Source organism: Leguminivora glycinivorella, chromosome 14 (assembly GCF_023078275.1).
Source record: "Leguminivora glycinivorella isolate SPB_JAAS2020 chromosome 14, LegGlyc_1.1, whole genome shotgun sequence".
NCBI lineage: Eukaryota > Metazoa > Arthropoda > Insecta > Lepidoptera > Tortricidae > Leguminivora > Leguminivora glycinivorella.
The window spans coordinates 2,260,734-2,277,201 of record NC_062984.1 but is presented as its reverse complement, the minus strand read 5'-3'; the positions used below and the strand labels follow the sequence as shown (position 1 = coordinate 2,277,201).

At 37.7% G+C, this 16,468-nt stretch overlaps 1 protein-coding gene across 1 annotated transcript in view; it reads left to right on the top strand.

The window, feature by feature from the left end:
* LOC125233490 overlaps positions 1 to 16,468 on the top strand; it is a 276,525-nt gene that overhangs the window by 101,202 nt on the left and 158,855 nt on the right. The window contains exon 2 of the mRNA XM_048139528.1: positions 691 to 860. Coding sequence (XP_047995485.1) covers positions 691 to 860 — 170 coding nt within the window. The remainder of the gene's footprint in view (positions 1 to 690; positions 861 to 16,468) is intronic.

The following is a 16,468-nucleotide window of genomic DNA, read 5'->3' as shown; positions in this document are numbered from 1 at the left end:
TGTAAAAACATAGGTCCAATATCTTTACGTTCGTCTCTCTATATTCGTCGACATGAGAGCTATGTTATGAAATATATTTTTAAGCAACTTTTGTAAACCTTTATATTTTCCTTCACAATATCTAAAAACAAATATTAATTTTATTTCTATTTATTTAAGAAACACACCGCACAGAATAATACATTAAGCTAAATTAACATACCTAATCAATCCAAAACAGTTTCAACTGATAGCTATTACAGAATCCTTTTCTCCGAAACAAGATACAATTAGACCTTATTTCGAATAGGGATGACGACTACATAAAAACTGGCATTATGTTTAGTCCGTCAGTTAGATCATCCAATAATACTGAACACATATTTTTCGCTTTTTCTAATTAACGAAAAAATACAAAGATATAGAACATTATAGTTCTGGAGTGGGAGCTTGTGACGTCACTTCTAAGTAAAAATCGTACCTAGGCGTGACGTCACGCGAAACTTCAACGCACGGTACCGTCGTCATACGTACGTCATAAAAGAAAAAAATACGTGTCTAAAATTTTTTGATAATCTAACTGACGGACTAATTTAATTAGTCTTTTTTTTAGTCGTCTCGCCTATTTAAAAAGTTGATTTTAACAGTAGTCGTAAATGACATGCACGATTAAAGTAGGCACAGGTATTCAAGTCCTTTTCTTTGTTTCAGCTCGAACTGTGTCCCACACAATAACCTCGCTGTCCGTCCCTCGGTGGACGGACCCCCACAAGGAGGCCGAGCTCCGTTGTCAGTACACGCGACAACGGAACGACCCGGCACTCCACTCCGTCAAGTGGTACCGCGGTACACACGAGATCTTCCGGTATACACCGCAGGAGGTAAGGTTACTATTTATACATTGTGTGATTTTTATAACTGGCAATACTTAATCATATCCTCCAAATATTGACGGTTACTGAAATTTCAACTTGTATTACAGCGATATGGGAAAATCTAGCCAGTGATTGTCCACGGTGGAGGCATACTGTACAGAGACCAGTGCGTTAGTTTAAATCTACGCAGGGCACATAACTCTCAACTGAAAATATTTAAACTGCCATATTCAACAAGAAATGTTATTAACCTAACCATAAAATTAAAATTTTAAAACATTTTCATTTTTCATTAAACATGGCTAAGAACACTCCCGACTAACACAGCCTTCAAACAAAAAAAAATAAACCTAAGTCGGTTCATCCGTTTGGGAGCTACGACGCCACAGACAGACACACACACAGACAGACAGACAGACAGACAAACATACAAACAAACAGACAGATAAACAAACAGACAGACAGACCGTCGTTTTTGCGTCGGGGGTTAAAAATATGTTCTCTCTAGATGTTATTCATCCAAATTCTATTCACAATGTGGTGTTACATCAAACATATTTCTTTACATAAATTCTAAAGTGAACTAAACTCAAGGTGCTATTACATAGAGTTAAATCGTCTAAAACCACGTTAAATGTAAAATTTTCCCATAAATCAACGATTTGGCTATTATTCAGTAGCCAAGCGAGAGCCAGGTTGCATTGTGGCACATTATCATGGAGTTGGCATTCCTATTCCTTTTCAAATATTGCCGACTCGATTGCTTCGGCCACACATGTAAGTTCCATTGTGCGTAGCCGAATCCACAAACGCTTCCCGAAACACTCAAGAATCGCGAGCGAATCGTGAACGAGTCGTGAGCGAATTGTGAAGCGATTATTCGGCTACGCACACAGTTTATCAGTCGATGAAATATCGATGATTTACAAGCGAAGCGATGCGGCGCGACAGCGGTTGCGCGACCATCGTCTACGTTGACGCAAACCACAGCGTTAATACATAACCTAACCACAAAATTAATATTTTTAAAAAAACTCTCAGTGGATCGATTTTCATGAAACATGGCTACGAACACTCCCGACTAACTCAGTTTTCAAACAAAAAAAAACTAAATCTAAATCGATTCATCCATTCGGGAGCTACGATGTAACAAACAGACAGACGGACAGACAGTCACGTCAAATTTATAACGCCGTGGCTTGCGTGGGCGACGGCGATGCGACGCATACGAAATCAAACCTTATCGATATGGAAGTGAGACGCGACGGCGACGGTCGCGCGACGGTCGCGCGACCGTCGCCCACGCAAGACACAGCGTAACACCCGGTCGTTTTTGCGTCGGGGGTTAAAAAGAGTCATATTTTATTTTGCTTGGTATAGCGAGCTCCTCGTATTTGTATCCATACTAATATTATAAATGGGAAAGTGTGTGTGTCTATTTGTTTGTCCGTCTTTCACAACAAAACGGAGAGACGAATTGACGTGATTTTTTTAAGTGGAGATAGTTGAAGAGATGGAGAGTGACATGGGCTATTTTTTGTCTCTTTTTAAGCCGAGCGAAGCCGTGGGCAAAGGCTAGTATTGTATGTATATCTGTAGAGCCCCGGTCTAACCACTGCTATGAATGACTCACTGTTAGCCATAGACAATGGATTGCGTGTAAGGCTATGTAAGTACTAAATGTAGGGTCTACACCGACCGATTAGTTGCACTATTTTTTTCTCTACTAACTAACATTAAATAATTCATCATCCTTTGCGTTATCCCGGCATTCGCCACGGCTCATGGGAGCCTGGGGTCCCCTTTGACAAGATTTTTACGAAAGCGACTTCCATCTGAACTTCCAACCCGAAAGGTAAACTAAGCCTTGTTGGGATTAGATTAATTTCCTCGGTGATGTTTTTCTTCACCGAAAAGCGACTGACAAGTATTTAATGATATTTCCCACATAAGTTTCGTAAAACTCATTGTTACGAGCCGAGATTCGAATCCGAACACTTTGGATTGAAAATCGCACAGAGTCGCACTCTCTTGCCGCTAGGCCACTTTTTTCTAAATATCAGATCTAATACAACGAGGTTTTTTATTTTTTTATTTTTGTAACCATCCGTTATTTATATAACTTTTTGTTTAATTCGTGTGAGAAAACGCGCTCTTCTGGGGGCCGATTTTTGAACCTCGACCATTCTATTTCGTGAAATTCGTTCAACAATATCTCTCTCAATAATACTAGCGATTTAAATTCTATGTCATGTGGTCATTACCACTAGTTTTAAAATTACTAGCCGTCCTTTTTCAAAAATAGGAGGAGGTAGGGCATAGCGAATGATATTCTGCTTTGTGTGGTAGGGCACAGCACAGCGGATATCGTCTCGCTCGAATCTAGAGCAGAGCCCAACTGGGGTAGTACCTCCGCCTTACAGAAGACCGCAGCCAAATAGCACTAGACCCTACTCATAGTGTTGTGTTCCTGTCGGTGAGTAAGGCTGCCAGAGCTCAACGAGGGTGCGGTGTGCTGATGACGGGAGGACTTACGGAACTAACTTGTTCCGTTTATTGTCCTTTGAGTCGTCGGCAACGCGAACCCTCCTTGGAACTTGTACACTCCTTTTTGCTGTGTACTTAACACAGCAAAAGGGAATGTACAAGTTTCTAATGGGGTGGCAACGCGCATGTGACACTGTTTGAGTTGCAGGCGTCCATAGGTTACGGTGACCGCTTTACATCAGGCGGGCCGTATACTTGTTTGCCACCGACGTAGTATAAAAAAAAAATAGCATTACGTCGTTTTCCACAGACTTTAGAACGGCGAATTCGTGCGTTCGAAATTCAAAAATCGATCCCCTGATCGTATTTATCATCATGCATCAATCATGCGTCACTTTCGCACTTACATACTTGTTAGAACGTGACAGACATGGTGACAAATGATAGACAGCTGTCCATATCAGCGCTGCAGGTGGCGACGTTTGACACTTTGGCCATAGAATAATAAAGAGTACTGTCGTACCGACACGAGCTCCCCGCTGAAAGTGCCACCCACCCCCTCTTGGTTACCTCACAGTTACCGCCTGTCAAAAACGCGAACAGTCGACCTGTCATATTTCACTCATACAAGCATAGTACGCGTTTACCTACACGAGCTTAGACTGTGTGCTAGGAACGCGCCTCTTACATATATTTGATCGCCAGTGTCCGAGGTGTGCTTCGGCTATCTCGCCGTCTGCTGGTCAACCTGTGTGGTCGGTTGTAACCAGATTAATAATGAACTTTTCGCGTGCGTACAATTTGGTATGTTAACTGTAATAATAAAAAGTTGGCTTATTATAATTATTACTGTATATTTACAGTTTTATTTACATGAGGGAATAAAGGCGTGATTACAATTCAATTCATTTATTCCAAGGATTACGTTCTTTACTTTTAAATTGAAATCAGATTATAAACATAGAATCAATTACACAAAGTAGAACCAAAGTATTCTAGAATTTTATTGTAGGTATTAGTAATTTAATTTTTTGATGATTTTGATGTAATTTTATTTTTTTAACATGGTAATGGTAAATTTTTTGAATATTGTATAACTAGCTTTATTAATAGTGTGTGAACCTGCCTTAGAAATCTATATTATTTGTGGTCATGGTTCGTTAATATTTCTTGTATGTGGGTAGTTTTTGCTCATTTTAATTTTTTCCTCAGTCACCCGTTGACCACGAACGCTGTAAAGAGTTCGAAACGTCGGGATGTATTTTAAATTCATTATACGCGATTTAATCCGTTTCCATAGTTTTATTTCATGAGTAACTATCGCGGTAACCGAAGACAATATTATGTAGGTATTAGTGTCAAATAACCTCAGGTACGAACATAATATCCATTTCTTAGATTTTTTGTCTGAATTTCGAATCAGTCAATAAAAATATGACAATCAGACTTAAATCTGGCCCGTAGCCGAATGGCATTTCTACGACGCGAAACGAAAACGAAACACCGCGTAAGGTATTGGCTCTGCCGCGCCAATACGCAAGAGCAATAGAGATAGATATCATCGAGCGTTTCGTGAGCGTTTGTGCATTCGGCTACGCACGCAGGGCGTCTTTGACAGACCGCAATTTCGTAATTTCCTTGGGGGTTTTCTATCAGTAATTGAGAAATGAAGGACCATGCGTAAAAACGATTCCACGGGCAATTTTAAAATTATTTTATATTGTTACATTAGAGACTAACCTAATTACTCTCGCTATCTGCAGGAGGAACAAGTTCTACGAAATATTGACAAAACCTACATCTAAACCTTCTTGAAGAAACATTATATCACTAAGGAAAGTCTGCATGAAAATCCGCTCCCTAATTTTTGAGTTCATTACGAACAGAAAGTATTTGTCTGTCTGTTGCGAACAGACAGAATAGATGCGGGACTTCTAAATTAATTTATAAACTTATACGTTCAATGGGGTCAATTGCGATGGGTTAGCAACTTATCACTTGACTGCATTATTACAATTTCGTTTGTATCCCTTAATTGATAAGAGTGGCAATAAAACTTGTGCAGTTTGAAGTGCTGTGCCTACCCCTTTTAGGGACACTTATTTGAGTCTATGTACACTGAGAGAAAATACAACCAGTTTTCATGTTCGTTCAACAAGGTTTTTGGTTAAAATAGCGCCTACGTGCTCTTTGGTTCAAAAAACAAGCTACTTGTCATTTGAATCGGCAATATATTTGAATCAACAAGTCGATTTTATAAAAACAACCTGACACATATTGTTTTAAACATACGTTTGGCTGATTCAAACGGATAAACCGCAACAAGTCGAACTTGTTAAATTCACAATGCAAATTTCTCTCAGTGTACGTATTAAGTATGGCTTATTTTCGCTATCTTAAGCACTTTACTACTTAAAGCACTTAATAATTCATCGTAATTACTAAACACAATGTCCAAGCGAATCAATGGATTTGAATTTAAAACGACATTCAAAAATCACCCTTAGCTTTTTCGCACACAGTTCGGATTCCCCTAAACAGGTGCTGTAATACCTGTGTAACGTAGAATTTATATTCAAATTGGTATTTAATTTTCATGTACTAAATTGGACACTGGGATTATGTTGATTGTTTTAGGAATAATACTTACATGGCTAGAATAGGTATTTGAGTTTCAAAGCAAATAATAATTACTTATTAGGTACCTACAAAAAAAATCAGTCACCGGCAATAACATCGCTCAAGAACATGCTTTTATGGCTCAAGAAATAGGCTTGTGTCTGATATTTTTGCGGCCTTCTTTTTTGCGATGTTATCGGCCCGGCCACGACATTGGTCTAAGCGCGACAGCGGTGAGCGGCAGCCATACGTGCGAATGAAAAGTCCCATCGCTGTGTCTCGCTCCGATGTATGGCCGCCGCTCACCGCTGTCGCGCTTAGACCAATGTCGTGGCTGAGCCGTTATTGCCGATGACTATATCTATGGACGGCGGCGTCAAAACTGCTCTATTTCCATTATATAGCGGCCTGAAAGTTGACGTTTTCTGACCGGAGGATGGTCGTCAATGACATTTACTTAATCCTTGTCTTTGTCTCTGACAATATTATCAAAAACGTTGCCAATTTATCTTGGTGTCACCTTGAAGCCTACACTGAGAGAAATTTGCATTGTGAATTTAACAAGTTCGACTTGTTGCGGTTTATCTGTTTGAATCAGCCAAACGTATGTTTAAAACAATATGTGTCAGGTTGTTTCTATAAAATCGACTTGTTGATTCAAATATATTGCCGATTCAAATGACAAGTAGCTTGTTGTTTGAACCAAAGAGCACGTAGGCGCTATTTTAACCAAAAAACTTGTTGAACGAACATGAAAACTGGTTGTATTTTCTCTCAGTGTAATAAGGCATTTTATTTTAACAACATTCATCATTAGGTACTTCGTCCCTTTGAGACAGCTAAGGGCTGTCCAAAACCTGAGAAGACATGAAGCACTCGAAGAGCCTACTAGAACCTACTGGAGAACGTATTAGGGGCTTGAAGGGGTGGTGTTATAAATGCTTGCCGAGAATAAGTCAAAAACTTACGGTTCGATGAAACAGAACTCATAAGAAAGAAAAAAACGGCCCACGAAACCATAAAGAAAAAGTATGCGCACTTTAGATGGCGCTAATATCAGTATTTTACTATTTTTAACACTTAAAAGAAGGATAAAGTTGGCAGACAACGCAACTACAACTACAAATTTTACTTAGACTAAAATGATATCTGTAAAATCAATCAAAAATGGCGATACAAAGCTGCAGTTATCTAAAATAATGGTCTGGTTATAGTTCATCATCATCATCCTCCTTGCGTTATCCCGGCATTTGCCACGACTCATATGGGAGCCTGGGGTCCGCTTTGACAACAGCTTTTACGAAAGCGACTGCCATCTGATCTTCCAACACCCAAAGGGTAAACTAGACCTTACTGGAATTAGTGCGGTTTCCTCACGATGTTTTCCTTATAGTTTTTATCTCAAATTAAGGCATAGTTTTAATTTTCATACATATTTTTCTATTATGGGAAAAATCAATTGGTTAAGAGCAGATTAGTATGCGCGGATTTTATTTTTTTTCTTTTCACATAAAAATGTGGAAATTAGTTAGAAATATGATGGAAAAAAACCGGCCAAGTGCGAGTTGTACTCGCATTGCAAGGGTTCCGTACACTACAAGAAGGGCTTAAGCGCCTCCTTTTTAGTAGGAACTTAAGTAATTTTTGCGAATAATGGATATTTTGAACAAAACGAAACAGACATGAGTTTATATTATGTAATATTCAAACGCGCTCACACAATTTCAAGAGATTTGGTAACTCCTTGCAGCGGCAGTGAGTGAAATTCGTAATTTGAGTTTTTTTTTCTTTTAAGTCCGACTTACTCTTTACTGTAGATTTCTAATAGGTTTTCCTGTAATCTATAGATTGAAAACTATCTCGTGTATTTTTTTGAAAATTTTACGCTTAGTAGTTTCGGAGAAAAGGGGGGGGGGGGATAATTGAATTTTCTTAATTTAAATTACATGTCCGTCTTTGGGTCACAGGTTTCCATATGTGTGCCAAATTTCAAGTTAATCGGTTTGGTAGTTTCGGAGAAATTGGCTGTGACAGACGGACAGACAGACACACGAGTGATCCTATGAGGGTTCCGTTTTTCTGTTATGAGGTACGGAACCCTAAAAATGTGATTTTTATGTGACTTACCAAATAAGACGACTTTCGAAACTACCCCAATGCATCCTAAGTATTTCTAACGTCACATCGTCGAGAAGTCAGCTCTCCAGCAATGGGAATAGCAGGCTCGTTGTCTTGTCAATGGGGGGATTCTGACAAGAAGGCAACCGCAAAGGCTCGGGAGAACGGTTTATTGGGATAGTGATGTCTCGGATTGGGGATTTATTAGAATTCTTTATAAATACATCTTTTTACATCATTATTTTTAAAATCGGGACTTAATCGCGTATAACTACATATTAAACTCCGAAGAGAAGACTCCGAGACCACGGGGACAACGCCGTCCTTGAAACGTTGGAGGTCAGTTTAATACGAGTATGTAGTTATACGCGATTAAGTCCCGATTTTAAAAATAATGATGTGTAATAATCGTGAAAGTTTAAATCAGTGTTTTACATCTTTTTATATGAGAAAATGTACATGTTGAAATATATACAGCGTGTGGATTCCATACGGGCGAATAATGTATCCAGTATCTAATCTTACGAATCATATAGGATAATCATTTTATTAAAAAGTATTATTAATTAAGAGTAATTATTTTTTTAAATCTGACCAAGCAGCAATGTACGCCGTCCATATTAACTTGACATGACATAAACGTCATGTCGTAATGACGTTTAGGTAGGTAAATTGATGTGGACGTAATACATTGCGTGCTGAATTATTATGTATGAAAAAAAATATCTCATCTATTCAATAAAAAAACCATGTGGTTAGGCTCCTTAGGTCCAATACTAATCGTTATTCAAATATTCGCCCGTATGGAATACACACGCTGTATATTAAATATGTTAAATTATTATTATAGAACATTTTTTACACTTGACACACATTTATTGAGTTCATAAGTATGTAAGATTAAGATGGGTATGTTAAGGTGGTTCAGGCATGTAGGGAGGATGAATGAGAGGAGATTAACGAAGAAAGTATTTATGAAAAAAGAGTGGAAGCGTCAGTTGGCGTGGAAGACTAGGCAAACCTTTCTCGACCAAATCGGAGAAACAATTATTGCAAAAAGGCCAGGTCAGGTCAGAAGTACTCGAAACCGACGAGCGTGTATGAGAAACGTTATTGAAGTGTGTGAAGCGAAAGTGGTTTGTCAGGATCGTAGTAAATGGAAATCCGTGATATCTGCCTACCCCTCTGGGAAACAGGCGTGATTGTATGTGTGTATGTCTATGCTCTAAATAAAAAAGTTTGGTATTTTTGTCATGTTTGGATTATATTAATGTCATAATTAATATTGTCTTCGGTTACCGCGATAGTTACTCATGAAATAAAACTATGGAAACGGATTAAATCGCGTATAATGAATTTAAAATACATCCCGACGTTTCGAACTCTTTACAGCGTTCGTGGTCAACGGGTGACTGAGGAAAAATTAAAATGTGCAATTAATTTTTCCTCAGTCACCCGTTGACCACGAACGCTGTAAAGAGTTCGAAACGTCGGGATGTATTTTAAATTCGTCATAATTAAGTTAATAAATTTTTATTTAAAAAAATAAACCAGCTGGGGTATTATATCTGTCACTGTCACACTGACATGTTTGCCAAAACGTGACGGATATTTTATCCACATAGATAAGTGATAAAATTTCAAGCATAATTGGCCCACACACATTATTTATTTATTCCTGAAATATTACAAGAATATTCGCGCACGTCACTACAGGATTTATTTGGACAGTGATAAATCTTACTGACTTTGTACATATTTATACACAAAATCAGTTAAAACAGGACATTTTACATGCAACCCTCTCTACAAAATGGCACATTTTCATGGCGTTACAGTGTAAGAGGACATACAGGAGAAACGAGATACACACAAGTATTGATCAACAATTCAAACAGAGACCGTGGATTGTGAGTGACAGTTTACTCGAACATTTATTTGCTTCATTTGTATTTAGATTTTAAATGTGTGTTTGTATTTAGAAGCCTTGGCAGCTGACGTGAATATGCTCAAAGTCGGGTAATGGGGCCCACTGACGCTTAGCCGCTACTAAAATTCTATAGATAACAGTCGATTTCATCGTACTATTAAATTTTGTAGAGGTATGTAGGTACCCCGTGTGGTGACGGGTTAAGAATTTTACCACCCCCTTCTTCTTCTTCTTCTTCTTCCCGTGGGTGTCGTAGAAGAAGAATGAGCAAAAATTGGTACTTATATATTTATTACTGAGTTGTTTGACTGACGGTGTTTTTTTTTACAGCAATTCCCGTCAACTTTGTACAAAAATTAAGGGAAAAGTTAAATTTGTTTTTATTAATTCCTATTTTGTTACCAAGATTTTGTTGATTAATTGAGATTTTATTATGTTTTATTTTGTCATTAAGGTTCTCTAGTATCTATATTTTCTTAATTATAACAATTATCCTGTATATATCTTACGAAAGTCGAATTATATTACTAAATGTTGGTAACAAAATAGGATCAATTAAAATTTGCTGACGTGGCATTGTACAAAGTTGACGGGAATTGCTGTTTATCGTTTTCTGAGTAAGTAACACTAACCACACAAACCTTCTTAAATGTAAATCTCGGTCAATCTATGTAACAATGTTCTTTAATATGTATTTGTTTAACGATTCGAAATGAACATTGAAGGTATGAAGCATTGTATATATTATCAGAAGTATAATGTATCCAGTTTTTAACGAATTCCCCATCAGGTTTATATACTTTATAATTGCTAAAAGCCTAACAACGCATTACCAGTAATTCTAATTACTCCCAGGTCAGATATTGTGGGGTTTGGCCATTATTTATTTAGGCCGTTAATTAAAACAAAATACACCCAGTTAATGTAAAAATAAACTCAAATACGCGTACATATATAGATGTATGTATATTCGATTACGTATACTATATTTGAGAGGTCACCTCTTAAAGCTAGAGAGAGATAGATCTCACAGTAACCCTTATAAACACTTTTTGAGCAATCGAGTAGTGAGATCTTGGAACAAACTCCCAGAAGACGTGGTCTCAGCACAAAATGTGAATCAGTTTAAAAATAGACTAGACAAGCACATCACATCTACAACTCGGCTATGATTACTGTTACAATGATCACTGGATACAGGCTATATCAGTTCTTTAACTGCCTGTCTGCTTATTAAATAATAATAATAATAATATTTATCGCGAGTTTTTATTTACAGTTTAATTGTATGGCCTTACGGCTCAGCCACGACATTGGTCTAAGCGCGACAGGGGTGAGCGGCGGCCATAAATATACCTCTATTAAAGCAAGACACAACGATCGGACTTTTCATTCGCACGTATGGCTGCCGCTCACCGCTGTCGCGCTTAGACCAATGAATGTCGTCTGGGCCGTTACGGCTCAGCCACGACATTGGTCTAAGCGCGACAGCGGTGAGCGGCGGCCATACATTGGAGCGAGACACAGCGATGGGACTTTTCATTCGCACGTATAGCTGCCGCTCACCGCTGTCGCGCTTAGACCAATGTCGTGGCCGGGCCGTTAGCGCACGCTGCTTGAGCGTGCAGCGGGGCGGGGCGTGCGGCGTGCATCTCAAATAATTGAAGTTCATACAAGTGTCCTGAGTGAGTTCATAGGAGCGCTGGTAGCCGTGTGGTAAGTACGTGCGGCTTTCGTTCTGGAGGTCGCGTGTTCGAACCCCGGCTCGCACCAATTAGTTTTTCGGAACGTATGTGCGAAATGTCATTTGATATTTGCCAGTCGCTTTTCGGTGAAGGACAACATCGTGAGGAAACCGGACTAATTCCAATAAGGTTTAGTTTTACCCTTCGGGTTAGAAGGTCAGATGGCAGTCGCTTTCGTAAAACTAGTGCCTACGCCGAATCTTGGGATTAGTTGTCAAAACGGACCCCAGGTCCGAGCCGTGGCAAATGCCGGTATAACGCAAGGAGGATGATGACAAGTGTCCTGGGTCGGCGCTGCATAGGGTAGACGCACGCTCACCCGCCCCGCCAAACATTCCGCTCCGAACGTGCACCCAGGCCCTACAATAAAAACATGTCTCGGAAAATGCATTGTATGAAACAAATTAACTGCGCCCCCAATACTTTCTAGGACTTATAATTCTCATCGCAATTTCGTTCACGCTTTCGAGGAACGTGTTCTCAAATGTCAAAACATGATAGAATACATGCTCAGTCGATAAACTGCGCTGAAATGTAAAACTTACTACAATTATTAGAATAGAATAAAAATAGAATAGAATATTTTTTATTCGAAAGCACACAGGACAATAAACTGACTGAAACACTGACATAATAATAATAAAGTGCCACGAAATGGCCTCACCTCAGCATATTGCTGGCGACTTTCAACGCTGGTCTTCCGGTGAGACCATTAAGTGGGAAAAATCACGGAAGGCAACATACAACAGAAGAAAAATAAGGAATAAAAAAGCATAAATTTAAAATAAAAACATGACATGAATACGACACAGGCACGGTCCGGTCGGATAATAGCGTGGCGTGACATTAAGCGCTCGTTTCTACTAGCGCCAACGGACGGAATTATTAGGTATTACGTCATGAACTAAACCTAAATTCCACATGTAACATCATTCAAATAACATTAGGTATTAACAATCAGTCGTAGGTACCAGTCCTAATTACAGCGGCAGCAAAATATAATAAAATAATAAAACTTGTGGTTAAAAATTTCATATTAGTCACGTAATTCTAGATAGGCAGACCACAGGGTGGCTAGCCGAATGGCACAATCGCTCACGAAACGCTCACGAAACGAAGCGCTAGTAGATATCTATCTCTATCGCGCTTGCGTATAGGCGCGACAGAGCCAGCGGCGTATCGCTTTCGTTTGGCGTCGGAGAAATGCCATTCGGCTACGGGGTCAGATAATGTACATTGTGTCAGCAATTCCCGTTAAGTTTGTACATTTGGATCACGTCTCCGATTTGGATAAAAATTGGTAGGCTGATAGAGTCCATGATGCTGAGCATGATCCACTAGGTTTACCAAAATGTCATAGGTTGATTGTATGAAACTTTCCTTTTTTGTTACCGAAAATGTATAGAAATCTGGTAACAAAAAACCTAGTGGATCTTGCTCAGCATCATGGACTCTATCAGCCTACCAATTTTTATCAAAATCGGAGACGTGATCCAAATGTACAAACTTAACGGGAATTGCTCGTACATACACCGTGTCCAATAAGTTTGAATACAGCACAAATAGCCAATAAAACAAAATGAACAAATAGTTACTACATTATTATTATATTTTATGAATGGCACTCTTATTTATTCACAATTCATTATTATCAATTCAACATTCACAACAAATGTTTTGGAATAACTCCAGCATTAACTTGTTTACCAGCCTCAAACGCTTCTCAAACGGATCACACGCGGCACGCACCGTTTTCTTCACATTTCATCCCAAATACTCTCGATAACCTTTTTGAAATGATCTAGGTTTATGATTTTATAAAAATTTTGTCTTCAAAGCATGTATGACCATACAAAATAGTCTAATACGCCTAAACCTGGAGGCCTGGGTGGCCACTCATGTTTCGGATAAAAAACTGCCAAATTAGTCTGAAACTACGCTAGAATACCATTTGCCGAATGTGCTGGAGGTGCGTCTTGTTGGGACACATGATACTCATTCCCAAGCATCCTTTTTAACTTTAAGGAATTTTTTCTCCAAAACCTTGGTTTTAAAGAAAAAAACGTTGATTTTAACGCTTTTATCTGTAAGTACTGAAGGTAGTTTACCTCGCTTACATACTGCATCCCACACCTGGGCCGATGGTGAGCTCTGGAACCTAGGCACATTTTTCTAGTTGCCCGGAACGTTATCTATCCTCGGTACCCATAATAGTTTATTTTGGACACTTGGCGTCTGTTTTATCACATACAGATTCTCCTTATAAAAAATAACTCGTCACCTGCGTGCCGAGCAAGTATTTTGTTGGCACTTTACCTCTTTGTTTTTCTTAGACACTTCGGAAATTTCATGTACTTTGTGCTTGTATTTTATTAAGAGGAATATACTCTTTAGTTTAAATAAGAATTTGATGGCCTGTGATCCCTATATCTTTAGAACTGAGGTAAAATGTGAGTATTCGGACTTATTGGACACGGTGTAAATAAACTCACGCTTGATTTTTCAAATAGGGTAGGTAGAGCAAATGAAACTATTCAAGTTTCAGTTCCACTCTTGACAATTAAGGAGTTGAAAGAAAACGAAATTGTGATATCGCAGTGACAAACTTTTTTTATAAATTAACTTTATTTATATTTTTAGAATTATTAAGGAATTTTTACCATTGGTGTATTTTATATTTATTAACCTGTTTGTTGCGTGTTTATAATAGTAATAACAATATCGCAATAATGTAGCAGTAATATTGGATTATTATGATTAAAACAGTAAATATATGCTTCGGGCAAAATAGGATACTCGTATTTTACTAATTGTTTTTGGCAAATATTTACACAACATATTTATTTAAGCGCGAATATTACTAAATGAAAAAGTATTATTTTTTAAAATGGACTATATTTTTATTTCAGTCCTTTGGCTGTATGTTTACTGAATACAGAGTTTCAGTCATAATACAAATATAAGATACATTTAGTTCATATAGTATACATAAACGGTACACACGCGGTAATTTTTTAAGTAACAATGTTTTTCAAATTGAATTCCAGCCCAGCTTCAGGCACTGGAGGCCTTGGTCACTTTTTCTTTCATATGTGTAATTTATTTAAATTTTAACGATGTTTTTCCCTAAAATAACCAATTCACAAAAAATGGAACAGAGTTCTACTTTTCTTTTAACCTAATAGAAATAAATAACGTTATTTTTACAAAGAAATAAAAATAAAAATAACGTAACAACCTGAAAAGGGTTCAATGTTTTTCAGAAAAATAACTTTTATATGATTTTAATTGTACCTTTGATAGCTAATTATAAGTGCCTAACCAATTATGCTTACAGCTGGGCGCGTAAACTTCGGAAACTTTACTGTTGTTTAAGAACTTTAATGAATTTTTGCCGGAATTCAACGGAGAGATTTCTGTTTTTTGGGTCACTGCAACTGTGTACTCTTGTTTGGGGTTCTGATAGCACATAACATAAGCTATTTGTAGTGCGTCCTAAACTGACCTTCCCAGAATTCTTCATACCATTTTCACCAAAGCCGGGTACTCGCTAGCGAATCGTAACATGCGTTCAGTACAGATGTTCTTGTGTGTATGTATGTTATAGTTTAATGCTAGTCAAGTCGCTGGATTGATTTCCCCGAGCGTACTCAGTCTCACATCAAGCACAAAGAAATCGCTCGTTAAAACAACAGGTGAATTTAGAAATTGCACTCTCATACTCTTTACCAGTACAAAGTCTTGATTAGGTACCCACACACATACACATATTATCATAAACATGTCAATATTATACCTACATCAGTTGACCTATAAATGTTCGTACGTACTCCAACTTTTAAGTTAACTCAAAAAAGTTTGTGTTATCGTATAAACTCCATGAATTTTCTTGGCACTCTCTTTACCATCGGTATTATAATAAAGTGAAAATTGGGTATATAAATATCTGGGAAGTTATTCGAATGTACTCTCCCGCTGGCTTTGTTCCAGCTTGAGTTTAACTTGTTAAGTCAGTAAATATTGTACGACGTCTGATAAAACTGATTCGGTGGAAGAAACTTTCTTAATATACAGTTTCTTGGAAGTGTATTATAAGGATGTTGTTGTAAGTATTACGGTTGGCACCCAACGTGGGGCTAGAGTATTTTTAATCCCGATTTATTTGCTAAACATGAAAATTAATGACAAATATAGTATGACGTCTGATAAAACTGATTCAGTGGAAGAAACTTTCTTAATATACAGTTTCTTGGAAGTGTTATAAGGATTTTGTTGTAAGTGTTACGGTTGGCACCCAACGTGGGACTAGCGTATTTTTATCTCAAGTTATTTGCTAAACATAAAATTGTATGACGTCTGATAAAACTGATTCGTTGTAAAAAAACTTTCTTAATGTACAGTTTTTTTGGTAAGAGTATTTTTAAAGCGATTATGATTAGATTTTGTTGTAAGTTTAAATAGTTGGCGACCAACGTGGGGCTATAGTATTTATAACCCCAAATTACTTGCTATAGATGAATATGTAAATTAATGATAAAATTGTATGACCTCTGATAAAACTGATTCAGTGGAAAAAAAAATTATCAAAGTCTCTTGGAAATTGTATTTTATGGATTTTGTAAGTGTTATGGTTGGCGTCCAACGTGGGACTAGTGAATTTTTATTCTCAAGTTATTTGCTAAAAATGAACATTAAAGGAAAAATTGTATGACATC